Source organism: Etheostoma cragini, chromosome 9 (genome assembly GCF_013103735.1).
Source record: "Etheostoma cragini isolate CJK2018 chromosome 9, CSU_Ecrag_1.0, whole genome shotgun sequence".
Classification (NCBI taxonomy): Eukaryota; Metazoa; Chordata; class Actinopteri; order Perciformes; family Percidae; genus Etheostoma; species Etheostoma cragini.
The window spans coordinates 20,138,423-20,152,139 of NC_048415.1; the positions used below are offsets into that span (position 1 = coordinate 20,138,423).

Here is a 13,717-nt window from a genome sequence, read left to right on the forward strand (position 1 = left end):
TGTAAATTTCCCTTTGCGACAAGTAGCCTACTAGATGCTAACAAGAGACTTCTGTAAAGTCAATACAGTAAAAATGGACCTACATAATGATGTTTGTTCACTGCTGGCTACAAGCTAGCATCAAACACAACAAACGTCAGTTGAATGGCGTTTTGAGCTAACGTTAGCAATCAATCATAGATAGCTAAAACTTTTTTTAAAGTGATTTCCACTTTCTGTTATTGCTTGTAATGAGAAATGTTGATTATTTTATGAATTTTGCAAATGTCAGTATGACAAGTTATGCCGTAAACCAGATATGACACCTATAAGAATGTGCGTCCCTTCTTGTACAACAGCACATTTAAATTAACTGGAGAAGCAAAGTAGTTAAAGTGAAATGAAACCTTGGGGGGAAGTAAGTGGCTTTAGTCTCACGAAGGTAGATAGGCCTTTTAAATCATCTCCTCGGTTCACCGGTTGAGCATGGCAGAGCCGACAAAGTACTTAGTGAAATTATTCTCATCTATTTGGGCAGCTTGTGAATATTAATGAAGGTGGGCAGAATTTATTCATTCGTGTGTGTGAACATAAAAATTCACACCACGTTCTGTTGTGGTTGGCAGAGTCCGTTTAAAACCTGTTCCTAAGAAAAGAGGAATTACAAGTGTCTGTGTATGTGTTAGTAATATTATTAATAACAATACATGAAAATGAAGTGTACTGTAGTTTCGGTGCATCACAGTTAAGAGCTGAGGCGATTAGGTGTTGATAAGGTATTAAGAGAAATCACAAATTTGGCACAAATGCAAAAGAAGTATTGTTCCAATTGTAAGAATTTGCTCATTTTCAGTATCTTTTGGTATTAAATTTAACATCTTTTTGACAATTTAAAGACAACCCTCTGGGATAGTCATTTCTGACGTTACATTAATTAAAGGCAGCTGCTCACAGTTTTCAGTTTTTATTTGCGTCCACATCACATTAGACACAGACACACTAAACGCACACATGCACATGTAAGATAAGCTGCGACATCACTGCTGTCCTGTGACTTTAACCAGTTAAGTGATTATGTCATGCATCATGTGACATTATTACCTCCATCAGCAGACTAAGTGTACTCACAGAAAGCTGCAAGACTATGAAGAGGAAGAAGGAAAGAGAAAAGAGAGGAGGATTAACAGTAACAGAAGTTTAAAGATGGAGGTAGGCTGAAGCTGAATAGGATGCTAAGAAGAAAACCCAATATAGGAAATTGTTAACAGTCTCACCCAGATTATCGTTTGCCATCTCCAAGGCTGCACGGCCCTTCCCCAGGATGTCCACCTCAAACACTGGCTGCGGTTTGGTTTCCACGGTGAAGGATGTGATGGGATGTTGATAGATGCATTCTGTCATACTGTCATACAGACACGCAATCAGCTTCTCTGTGTCTCCATCAAGTTTGTCAACGTTCTCTCCATTCTTTGGCTGGAGGGGATGAGACACAGATGTCATCTTAAGGCAGAGTTACGAGGTGAAAACCAGTCTTCAAAGGGCTCTAGGAAATTCGTCTGTGTGTGTGTGTGTGTGTGTGTGCAAACCTTGATTAGAAATCTGCGAGACAGCTCGACCCGTGTGACGTTAGCGAGGCCGGCGCTCTGGCAGATGGACACGGCGTTAGTGGACCAGGCGGTGGAGAAGTTCAACCTGAAGAGCAAAAATAGCAACAACAGAAATAAAAATACTGTTTTGAAAACATTTACTACCGCACTTTAATGTCCGCCTCACTGGTGCCAGGTTCCTCCTGTGTCACTGATTAAATGATCCCTCGATTTTCTTGAAATCATTGATAACCTAAAATTATATATTATAAATTAGGTTTTGCCTAGTGATGGTAAACGATTAGAATTTTTTTTTTTTTTTTAAACATGATTTTCATCTTTACTTTATTGCATCAATAAGCAACCCTTCATAAATGTACGAGTTAGCACTACATTTGTTGTTTTTTGTAATCAACTGGCGCAATACACATTGACAGAATTGAATAAAAAGTGACAAAAGAACGTTGAAAATTATTTCCTTTCATTTGTTTTTGTACTTAGAATACTGAAAGCAGCAGAAATGCAGAACTGAGTACACTTTAATATCTGTTTATTTATCGGTAATATTGGTATGGCAATATTTAACGTTAGACGGCGATCACATATTTTTCTCATTTCGTGCGTCCTGTACAGCACAGACTTTTTATTTTGGACTCTTTAAGTGCCACCATAATGCCAAAGTTTATATTTTAGGCAACATATAATGCAGCTTGTGGGGCCCATGACTTTTACACTTGTTGATGTGTGGACTTGTGCAGACCTCTATAAATGCACTGCACCATTGACATATTGCCCTGCTTGGTTAAGCCAACCCAAAACATATTGATGTCGACCAAAGTTCTTTTTTTAAGGACACGTGCTGACTACTGAGCACCTCGATAACAATTCAGCAAACTCCATCCGCTAATCAAGTCTGTGAGATGCTTTGGAAACGCCAGAAAAAGCTAATTAGTGGACGTTTCATTGCGATTGTTTTCAGGAAAAGTACTTTCACACCTATTGCAACTAGAGCCCGACCGATAAAGGATTTTTAGGGCCGATATCAATACAAATATTTGGTTATTTAAAAATCAGATAGTTATTTTTAAAAAAATCCAAGAAATGCAAAATAAAACATTAACAGATTTCCCTAAAATTTGTTGTTTGTAGCCATTTATGAGTTGTCACTAAAGTAATATGATAGTAATTTGTTTTATTGTCACAAAAGAACAGAGGAACATCAAAATATAGTAAAGTTTTGATAAATAAAATGTTTAAAATCTGTGTTGCCAACAGTGATGTTGCCCTCTGGTGGACAAACTATGCAATACTATCATTTATTTGTCAATATAAATGCTTACGATGAATTAAAAAAGAAAATGAAAAATTTACCGATAACGATAATTTGCAAAATGCCCAATATCGGCTGATAATATTGGCCCACCGATACTATCGGACCACCAATATATCGGTCGGGCTCTAACTGCAACCTGTGTTCACTGTTTACGAATCTTCTTTGGATACCAATTAGTTCATCTCAATTTAATGAAGAACATAAAGCCATTTGCAGGATAAAACAAGAGCTAACAGAGCTGATCTATCAGACTGCATGAATGTGGTACCTGGGTCCAATCTCCACCAGTTTCTCCCCCCTGCCCTCTGTGAGGTTGGTTTCCTCAGACAGCGGCTCTGCCTGCAGGGGAGGACGAAACAACCAGAGGAGAACCTCCGTCTGCTCGGCACTGAGCCTCTGACAGCCTGCAGCAGGGAGCAGGAGGAAGTAATGAGGACATGGCAAAATCGACATGCAAGAAAAGAAGAAGGCACGTGGAAACTTTCTCTAGGTGACATTAGGTACATTAACAGGCATCTCTTACAACCTCTGCATTGTTAATTATTAGTATATTCATCCCCACCTTATGGGCACTCACCTGTCAGCTCCACATTGTAGCACAGCTCAGTGGTGATGGACAGCTGGGGGTAGAGCTTGGCGGCCCTCTGTATGGCTCGCCCACTCACAACTTCATTACTGTAGAACCTCACTACAGCCATGATTGCTGGAGAGATGGAGAAAGAAATCCAATAATGAAAATCAAACACAGAATATCAAGGAAAGGCGAAGACATTGATTTACCCTAATACGACATTTATCTTCAGATCAGTTCAAGGCGTCGAGACTGTGTGCAGAGCCTGCAGGATTGAGACAAAGCCATCCCTCCAAGATCTCAGTCTGTTCAGACTGAGGAAATGTGTTGAGGCAATGTTGTTTCATTGGTAAACCAACATAATCTTTAACTTCAAAAATAATTTATAGATACAGAAACCCAAAGTCTCATTACTATATTTTCAGAAAAAACTGTTCATATTCTGATGGAATATCATTAGTGTTTCATTCATCACTTTCATGATAGCCTGTCAGAAAAAAAACATCCGGGACAGAAACTCATCCAAACTGAACACATTCAGCCTCCTAACTATTAACGTTAGCAAACTGATTCTGTGCATGTTGCAGGTCACACACACTGCATGGTCAGGAGCTTTCTGTTAGTCCTCAGTTACCCTCATAGAGAACACTGCGCGCGCGAGCGCACACACTTTATTTCATTCCTTAGTTAACCTCATAGAGAACACTGCACACACGCACGCACTACACTAAACACAGACACGCGTGCGTGCGTGCGTGCGTACACACACACACGCTGTTATTCCTTAGTTAACCTCATAGAGAACACTGCACACTACTCACGCACAACACTACACTGCACTCAGACACGCGTGCGTGCGTGCGTGCGTGCGTACACACACACACACACACACACACACACACACACACACACACACATTTTCGCCCGGCGTTTCTTGTTTTTGTTAACCAAAAGTTAGTGGACGCTTCTAAAAGCTAGCATAGTTAGCACAAAGCTAGCTAACGTTAGCATAACTTACGTGTAGCAGCTTCAGCAGTTGGGTGTTTGTTTAGGATAGAGAGTTGAGATGCTGCCCACCCCCTCGCGTCCTGGAGAAGCGTCTGGTGCCTTTGAATGGACTGAAGGTGGTTTGGTTGGTGAGGTTTGCAGACTGACAGGAGGACAGTCTCTAAACCCACATGTGAGCCGCTCGCAACTGTGTGCGCATGCGCATCTTAATTTTCATTGATTGTGTGGAAATAGTGGGCAAATTCTTATCACTTTAAAAACAATTGAATTATCTGAAATTTGTCTGACTGGGACTCAACATCTCTCTCATGTGATCTCGTTTTTTTTCAATTAGGTTAGTTTCAGGGTTTTAAGAGTCAAGTAAATCTGGCCAACTAAATAAAACAAATAAACAAACAAACCAAAGGATTTGGTAATTGTCCAACAGAAGTGTTTCCTCTTTGGCTGGAGAGGGCTTTAAAACAGCATTTAGATCTTAATGATGGGAAATGATATGGTACTTCTTGAATTTACATACAGTCTACGCTGAAGTTGGCTTCCGATTCGGCAGTTAAGGGGTGATTTAAGGGAAATGTGTACACCACATTAAGGTCCAGATCCAAAACCACTGTACCTAGACAAATCTGGACTAAATTATCCTAGAGAGGATAAAGATTCTCCCTTTATTGCATTTTAATGCAATAAATGCAGCTTCCAAAAACCTGAAACTTTGTTTTTAAGGATCTTTAGCCTTTCTTAATCGGAAGCCGACTTCAGCGTCGTCAACGTTTCTTGGAAAGCCCAGTAGAACATTTAGTAGATTTTTAAAAACTTGCAGAAAACAAACAGTTAACTTGACATTTGATGTTTCTAGGCATGTTTGGCGAATGGGGTCACCCAGATGATAGGCCCACTGATGAGCAAAATTCATATTTATTAAACCAGCTAACTCCATTTCTAAAAATGTTCTTCAATAAATTGGCTGGCATAAAAAACAAATATCTAAAAATCAATAAAAGCCAATTGTTTTTACATATTTCTATAAGTGTTGTTTCATAGATGTTGGGAAAATATCCAAAGGGAGTGCAGACAGGATTTCGTGATTGTTGTAGAATGAAACTACTCCCACACACTTAAGAACCAGAAACTGCAGTCTTAGATATATTTAATAAATTAAAGCCAAGGTACAAAAAAAAAACAATGTACATTTCATTTCCCTCCCCTCTTACCATTCTTTCTTTAAACTGTGAGTTTTATTTCCCCCCCCCCCCCTTAAGAATGAGACCACAATACAGACCGTGGATCATCCAATCCTTCTCTGTTCATATTAGACTATGAGGCATGACAGCTCGCTCCAGGGCCGATTGCTGCCTCAGTCTAAATCTGGTCTTTTTGCAGTGTCTCACACTGTACATGTTTGTCCCCTGAACCCCTGAACCCCCCACAAAACACATACATGCTACATGTCTGCAGGCACCTCGGATTAGACAGAAGGATTAGACTGAGATAAAATTGATCAGACCACAAAGTACACTTTGATGCTGATCCTGCTGATTCACTAGACAGTGTATTTTACAGCCGTCACATCACTTCACCAATAATGTCTCTGGCGTAATGGATGAGCACAGAATGTCCGTGTTAACTCTTGCTGCAAATGCATAATAACTTTCTCAGAGACGTTATGTTTTGTTAACGAACGCTCTAATCCTTCTTGATCATCTTCAAGGCTGGGACCCAGATAGATGAAATGATTGAGTGGCACTAGCATTTCATTAAGAGTAATAGTCGGTGTCAATGATAGATGATAGATAGATGAGTCTGGTCAATGATTATCCCAGGCTGGTCATTCCAGATGATAAGGAGGTTTAATTGATGGGTGTGATTGCTGGTGAGCAGCCGAGGTGAAATTCTGGATGTGCCTAATCAGTTTTTTAAAGAAAAGAGAAGCCTGAATGAGTGCGGTGTGAAGAAATGGTTGAGCTCTATGTTTAAAAGCTAGGAAAAAAGGTATGGGTGTGTACTGTAGGTCCGATATAAGTGCACTGAACAAGTGGAAAAAAAGATACATCTGTGCACACACACAACCTCTCATACATACAGGTATGAACACACGCATACACTCAAATACACAGAAGTGTTCAGCAATAACTGTTAATATGCACAACTTGATTAATATTTTTGCACGATTACAGAGACTAAGCAGTCCTTCGTCAGGATTATTCATCCCTCCAAAAACTCAGTTCCTTTCTCAGTTCCCAGCTTGTGTCTCTTTTTTACTGCCAGCTACTATAATTCCTTTCCCCCCTCTTGCCGTCACTGTTCCCAGTCCTGCTTTACCTAAGGGACCAATGCATAAATGCCACTCTCTACAATCCGAGGAGACTGCAGTGTGACTGGGTGGGAGTTTATGTACATGAGGTACAGCCCTGTACGTGGAGGGCTTGGCAAGAGAGCAGACAGTTGATAGTCCAGTCATGTGGTTTTCGTCTCTTTCTGCTCTTACAGCCCCCAAAAGGCATATTTAACAACAACATTTCAAGATCATTTGGCAAATGCAGAGATCAGGGGCATGGTTGTGAGTAATTATTATTGTATTAATGTCATTCTCCCTGCAGAATCCTCTCCTGACATTGGTCCTTCTCTTTTCCCATTAGCAGCAGCAGGACTGACAACCACTAACTTTCCATATGTGTATACGTATACATTTATATAATTCATTTGATTTAATTTTTGAAAAATAATGTCAAGTAGCTACGTACGATACCACTACCATTTCATATGGATGCTAATCACCAGGAAACAACCTAGGAACCACAGGAAGATCTAGAAAGGCAGAACACGACAGAGATCGAAGGAGGCAAGAGACATCATGCTGGGAGGGCTGCTCAAAGCTCTTCCAAAGAAATAAGAGGAACAATCAATCTTAAAACGGAAAAAATAATAAGAGCAGAGAGGACAGCCTCCTTTCAAGCCACCAGGGATTTAATGTTTGTCCATTAATCTGATGGCAGGTCTGTGCTGGAATGGTTCCATGTCTTGTCCTGCTGGGCGGGGTTGGGGGCGGAGGCGGGTTTATTATTACAATCATTTCATGATCTCTTTGCTGATGGCTTTTGTGAGAACTGTTTCGTTGTGGCATCCAGCTGTTTGGTGCTGAGGGCAAAGGTCCGGTTGGGTGAGAGTTCAAGGGTAGAGTTTCAGTATTCAGCAGCGTACTCTGTACCATGGAGCCCTCTGCACAGTAGTGTGAACTCCTTCACTATGTCCTTAACCCTCCTCTTGTTCACTCGTTCTCTGCACGACAGAGGAGGCCGTAAAGAAGGGACAAATATATAAAATTAGAAAGTATAATTATGGCCAACTGGGTGGACTTGTTAGCCAAAAGCCTGTAAACAAATGCAGGGCAGTGTTACCTGAGTATCTGATGTGAGAAGTTGTCTTTCTGTTCAGTTGTGACACGCGATGATGGGTACCCAGGAGGCTGCAGTGCCTCCTTCAACCACACAGCGAGAAGAGAAAAACAGTGCTTGTTCAGAGAGAAAAGCACTTCTGCAAACTGGTCCATCAGGCATCGAGATGCCCCGCCCCCGATGCCCTGCAGAGAGCGGGAAAAGCAATTTAACAACAGGGACTTCAATTACAATCAGAGGAGGAAAAGTTTGACTGAGGCATCGGTGGAATGATGAAACCCTTTCGTGGTGTGACGCGTAAACGCTTAATGGGGTGCTCCTCACCTCCAGCACGGCCTGGATCAACAGTTTTCCGTCTTCCTGCACCACTCTGGCCACAGGAGGTACATCTGAGCAGCGGGGTAACAGTTCAGTCTAAGGCAGAAACACAGAGACAAACAGCCCATTTAACGCTAAATGACTCATTTATAAACATGCTTATTCTTTCTGGGTTTTATGTTGACATTGTGTGTGTGTGTGTGTGTGTGTTCTGCTCACAAAGAACAAGCACGTTGACTTGACTGTTGGAGCCTCAGGAAACTTGAGGGACAGAACTCCTAGAATTGGGATACGAGATCAGAAACATAAATAACTAACTTTATTGACGGATGGTGTCTATTAATTAGATTGTACTAACAGGTACATCAATCGCAGGGACTATAGCAAAACACCCAGTACAGTGTGTAGGGATGTGTGTAACCGATGTGCAAACTTACCACAGTGGAACACTGCTTTAACGTCAAGACTCTCAGACAAGAACAAATCGGGCTTCCGTTTGAGGGCCTAAGAGGCAGATAAAGGCATTAAACTGAGTATTTGTGAAGGCTCGACCCAATCGGTACTGCTTCACCACTTTCCACTGCATAAGCTCCTTCAAAATTCTGCTATCAACAATACCCGCTCAGCCTGGTAGCCGGATCTGACAGCAACACAGGACTGAGAACAGATCTGTCTACCAGGCTATAGTACTCTCTCCATCTGTTTAGGAAAAACTATGTCTAAACACATACAGAGATCCTCCAATGCAGAACTCAGCAGGTATAACAAACAAATTGCAAAAAATCAAACTTTGAAATCATTGGAAACTTAAGTCAAACTAAAGGCAATGATGGTTTTGTTTCTTGAAATCAAATTGTATTTGATACATTACTTTTCCTTGTTTTTGGTTGCCTGGATTGAATATGCAACAGAAGTGTGTGCGTAATAACATGTGCAGATAAAGAGAAATAATCATCTTGTAATAATGAACTCATTCAGGATGGAGGAGAGGAGAGAGGGAGATAGGGACAGGGAGAGAGATGAAGGTCAGATCTATCCAAAGATAGAAAACAAAGGAAGAAGAATGAAGACAAAAATATAAAAACAGAAGAGCCATCTGCCAATTTGTCTGAACTGATTAATATTAGTTGAATATTAATTCACTCGGGCTTTGATTGGCTCTGGGCTGGAATGACTTCAGAGGACTAGGCTCCGAGACTAACCAGTCACCTGGGACCACAACACCGATACTGACCACGTAACATCATCTTCCCAAGAGCACCGCGTCAACTAAAAGTATTTCATATAAGGCGCTGAGTGTGCTGATGTTTTTCCAGGAGTAAATGCGCCATGATGTTGGCTTTACAGGAAATAAAGGAAAAGATTGAGTAAAAATGGAGGTGCTTAAATAGTCAATATTTATGCATGAAAGGTCCACATTTTTCTAAGCTGCAAGCTCAGCAGTATACTAAATCAATTTGATTATTCATAGAAGGAGGGCATGTCCCCCTGTGAGTTTTGAGAATTGAATCTTATGTTTATAAAATCTTTCCAAAACCTATTAAAATGATGCACCGTTATCTAGCAAATACAACTTTTTTTTTTAGCTAGTGAGGAGACTTGGGGAATATAAAGTCTTCATCTAACTGTGCGGCATGTTTGAATAGTATTTCTAGAAATTGATATAATAAAAATTGACACGAGTTCATAACACCTTGCCACAGCAGTGGGTATGTTAGTGGCCATTCAAGATCTCTGCCAGTGTTCTTTCCCATCAGTTAATTAACTGAACGCAGGGTGAGTATTAAAAGCAAGAATGATAAACATACATTAGGCTTGGCTGGTTATGGATGCTTTGTATACTTTCATAAGCATATCTGAGTGATTAAGGAGGTTTCTGCAGGTAAACTGAAAACTCTACACGAGGTCTGAACCGCGTGTGGTGAGGTGACTGTTAGGCTCAAAAGCATTTGAGGAGAGACAGACGTCTCTTTTTCAAACATTCCCCTCACGTTTCATTCCACTGCCTTGTCTATGTGATGGGACACCTCAGGGCCCAGTAACAAAGAACAGAAAGAAGTAGAGAGGCAGGAGAGGACAGAGAAACAGGGAGAAATTAGAAAAAGAAAGAGAGAAACCCAAAGTGAATGAAATAAGAAACCAAAAACACACCTGAGCTTGGAGTTGCATAAATGAATCAACAATATCAGGATGATCCCTGGGTCCTAAAATATAATAAAGATGAAACTTAAGAAATCATAAGAGAATAAGAATAATATACAAACAGCAACTAAATAGATTCAACAGTCATGTGGAAATAAAAGAGAACTCAAAAATATTTCATTGAAATAATTCACACGTGAGTAAGGAACGAAGGGGAGAAGGGGGAGGGGGCATATGAAGCTTTGGCAGAGTCTTGGTAGAACAGACCAACCAAAAACGAAAAACAGGCAGAAGACAAAGACATGGGTCTGTTTGGAGAGGGGAAAAAAGGAAGAAGTAACGAGAAAAAAAGAACAAACCTAAAGAAACAAAAGTGGGCTTGGAGTGGGAACCCAGGAGGCACCTCTGTTACTGTTAAAGTTTGGAGGGAAAGAGGCACCAAACCTGAATGAGCCCCCCCTTTAACCTCCTGCCCACGAGGCACCGCTGGCATCGGTGTGGTCAAACAACAAGCAACACATTTCCTCTCAGATGGTGCCTCCGGGGAGGAGGTTTCTGTAAAGGGTCCATTCAGAGATGGCCAATAAGATCCCCTTTGCTTCAAAGGTGAACCCATAGCCATCTGTATGAATCACACTCAAAGATCAGGACAGGTTCTGATATATCACTACCCCCCGCCCTCTGATTTATGCTGGACACAGACTACAAGACTTCTTGAAGTATGGCAGATTGCATATGATGCACAATTAAACACATTCCCTGTAGAAGCTTCTGGACTGAAGAATCCACATCAAGATTCCTGACTGTCAAACATGGTTTTCTCCGATGGCTTTAGGTTGATGTTGGAAGGACTCCAACAGAAAACTTGTAATAAAACAGAACAAATGTCTGTAGTAAGCGCCCAGTTTTAGCTGTTCCCAGACTCCAAACAAGTATTCCTGCTTAACACCCCGCTCCAGCCCTCATCCACACAAAACCCCTCGAGAGAATATAGGGCTTTTTCAGAGGGCTGTGATGGAGAGCACAGCCCTAGCACAGCAGTGGCGGCAGTCCTATGGAGTTGGCCCCGCCCTGCTTTATTATATGCCAGCCAACAGAATAAGCTAGTGGTCTCTGTGCTGTGACTGTATCCTGTACTGATACTGATCTAGTGAAAGGCACCTGCTCAGAAAAGAAAGAGTTTAGAGGCAGGAGGAGAGGCAGCCACTACTTAACCAGTCAAAGCAGGAAAGGAGGAGAGGGAAGAAGGGACAACGCAAAGGGAGGGGGAGCGGCAGACAGAGCTGGCACAAGCCATCTCACTCATGTCCATCTCATGTTGAGTGAAAATCAGAACCTAAGTCTGGCCCCGGGGTCACGCACATTAAGAAACTTCTGCTCAACATTGAACACTTTACAAAATGAAAGTCCTTTTCATGCACCCCCAGACACTGAAACAGTACATTCACATAAATGGACTCAGAAAAAAAAAAATGAAAGAAGCAATTAGGCTAGTAAAAATAGAAAAGATTGCAACGTGTTGAATACAAAGGTTTGAAGAAAACCATAATAGTCTTAAAATTATTATCAGTGACAACAGAAGCCTGCATCGAAAAAATGATAATTTGAGACTTTGTCACTTCAATACATCAAGCAGACGGACCACTGTGCGATTCCACTTGCATTAATGAGAGCAAACGTTTAAAGGTCGACTGTGATAACAGAGTCCAGTGACCTGTAACCTTTTATCAGAACGACAGAACTGTTACATCGTCTAGAAATGCAACAGCATGTCTGTCTCCACTTACAATTGCAGAAAGAAATAGGAGTATATCATCATAATATACAATATTAACACTTTATAGTTTACTTTGTATTTCTACCAATGTGAACACTTTTACTTTTGTCCTGTGCTATATCAAGTAAGGATTTTAAAACCTGTGAAATCAAATATGATCAGAAACATTCAAAAGGTCTACCGCTGACTTGAACAAAAACATTTGACAGTATGCACAGTCCCGCCCCCTGCTGGACCCCCTACTGTACCTTGCTGAAAGATGGACAGCGTTACCGAGGTAACTAGCTCAAACAGAGCCTTGATGGGTGGGAAGTGGTCTGTCTCACTGGCAAAGATATGCACCATCTGAAACAGCAGGACTTCACATCAGACACTCGCTGTGTTCACTTGCACACAAGAAACCAGGTTATTGTAAGGAAACCACAGGATGTCTATAAATACACTGCAGAAACCTGATTACTGTAAAACCTGTGTTAACATACAGCGGATTAGTATCAAATACTTCCCCCTACTTCTGCTTTTATATGTTAAATATGGCTAGTTTTTGTGTGCTGCATCCTTTTATCATTCTTTTTATTTTCCTTTTTCATTTATGGAACATATGACATTGGTAAAGTTTAGTTTACGTGGACAAACAAATGCTTGAGAGTTAAGTCATGAATAGTTTTACTGTACTCTCATTAACCTTGGGCTCAGTGATGTGTAGCTGATTAGCCCCTTTTGACAAATCTCTCAGCATGTAAGTATTAAAAGGAAGAATACTAATGTGTTTTTGTAGGTGTGCATGTATGCGTGCGTACCTGTCGTGTGAGGTCGAGGGCTGAGGCCTGGGGAATTGTACTGTACATCTGTCCAAGCATCTCACTGAGCTGAGACACCATGGGAGCAAAGTCATGGAGCAGAGTCTTCACTGACTTCTCAAAGATAGCGCACACCGCCTGAGGGACAGCATCAGATCAGCTATACTGAAGTGTCATATCTGATTATGTCAACAGATTTCCTAAAAAGCAGAGGTCTGACACTAAGTGGCTGTACATGACGATGACTCACCTCTACAACCTGTGAGTCATTGAGCCACTTACTCAGTACAGTCTGTATGAGAGCAAACACTTGTTGCAAAACCACCACCACCTGTAAAACACAAATCAACAAATAAAAATACTTAAAAAAATGTATGAATAAAAGTTATAAACAAGCCGTAGAATTAGACATTATCATTTTACGCATAGGTGCATGGTCATCAACAGAATAACTAATGACTATGGTTGAGTGACAGGGCAGATATGCATTTGACGACCACCAAAATGCAGTGTGCTTGATTAGGAAGCTTCAAGAATAACATATGGTTAATATCTATCATGCATAGAGTCAGCCTGTTGCTGATATTTCATGTATTTGTCTAATCACTCAACCCCACAGATGACAATAATGATGGTGTGCAGTGACTAACTGGGTTTGGTCCCGGCGAAGGTGGGGCGGTTTTGACCGGTGGTGCTGAGCTGTCTGCTGACTCATCGTCCTGCTTGCTGATATCAAGTGTAGTGAAGAGGTTGGACAGCAGCCCCAAGATGTGGATGATTGCTAATTTATTGGAGGGATTGGGCTGAAAGAAGA

General features: G+C 41.1%; 2 protein-coding genes across 4 annotated transcripts in view; both read right to left on the reverse strand.

Annotated features, from left to right (window-relative positions):
- Window positions 1-4,642, reverse strand: part of pfas (phosphoribosylformylglycinamidine synthase) — a 12,096-nt gene extending 7,454 nt beyond the window's left edge. Inside the window, exons 1-5 of the mRNA XM_034882187.1 lie at window positions 4,488-4,642; window positions 3,476-3,598; window positions 3,167-3,302; window positions 1,566-1,671; window positions 1,180-1,452 (exon numbers count right to left, since the gene is read on the reverse strand). Coding sequence (XP_034738078.1) covers window positions 1,180-1,452; window positions 1,566-1,671; window positions 3,167-3,302; window positions 3,476-3,596 — 636 coding nt within the window. The 5' untranslated portion in view covers window positions 3,597-3,598; window positions 4,488-4,642. The remainder of the gene's footprint in view (window positions 1-1,179; window positions 1,453-1,565; window positions 1,672-3,166; window positions 3,303-3,475; window positions 3,599-4,487) is intronic.
- A 1,081-nt stretch (window positions 4,643-5,723) lies between these two features.
- The window catches only part of LOC117950385 (importin-13-like), a 28,124-nt gene continuing 20,130 nt past the window's right edge, over window positions 5,724-13,717 (reverse strand). For 2 of the 3 annotated variants that reach the window (XM_034881405.1, XM_034881404.1), the window contains exons 14-23: window positions 13,554-13,706; window positions 13,154-13,234; window positions 12,904-13,041; window positions 12,352-12,448; window positions 10,336-10,388; window positions 8,622-8,688; window positions 8,404-8,462; window positions 8,191-8,280; window positions 7,870-8,051; window positions 5,724-7,750 (exon numbers count right to left, since the gene is read on the reverse strand). In XM_034881405.1, the coding sequence (XP_034737296.1) occupies window positions 7,654-7,750; window positions 7,870-8,051; window positions 8,191-8,280; window positions 8,404-8,462; window positions 8,622-8,688; window positions 10,336-10,388; window positions 12,352-12,448; window positions 12,904-13,041; window positions 13,154-13,234; window positions 13,554-13,706 (1,017 nt within the window). In that variant the 3' untranslated portion in view covers window positions 5,724-7,653. Of the gene's footprint in view, window positions 7,751-7,869; window positions 8,052-8,190; window positions 8,281-8,403; window positions 8,463-8,621; window positions 8,689-10,335; window positions 10,389-12,351; window positions 12,449-12,903; window positions 13,042-13,153; window positions 13,235-13,553; window positions 13,707-13,717 lie in introns of those variants that run through there. The other variant, XR_004657879.1, reaches the window with a different exon arrangement.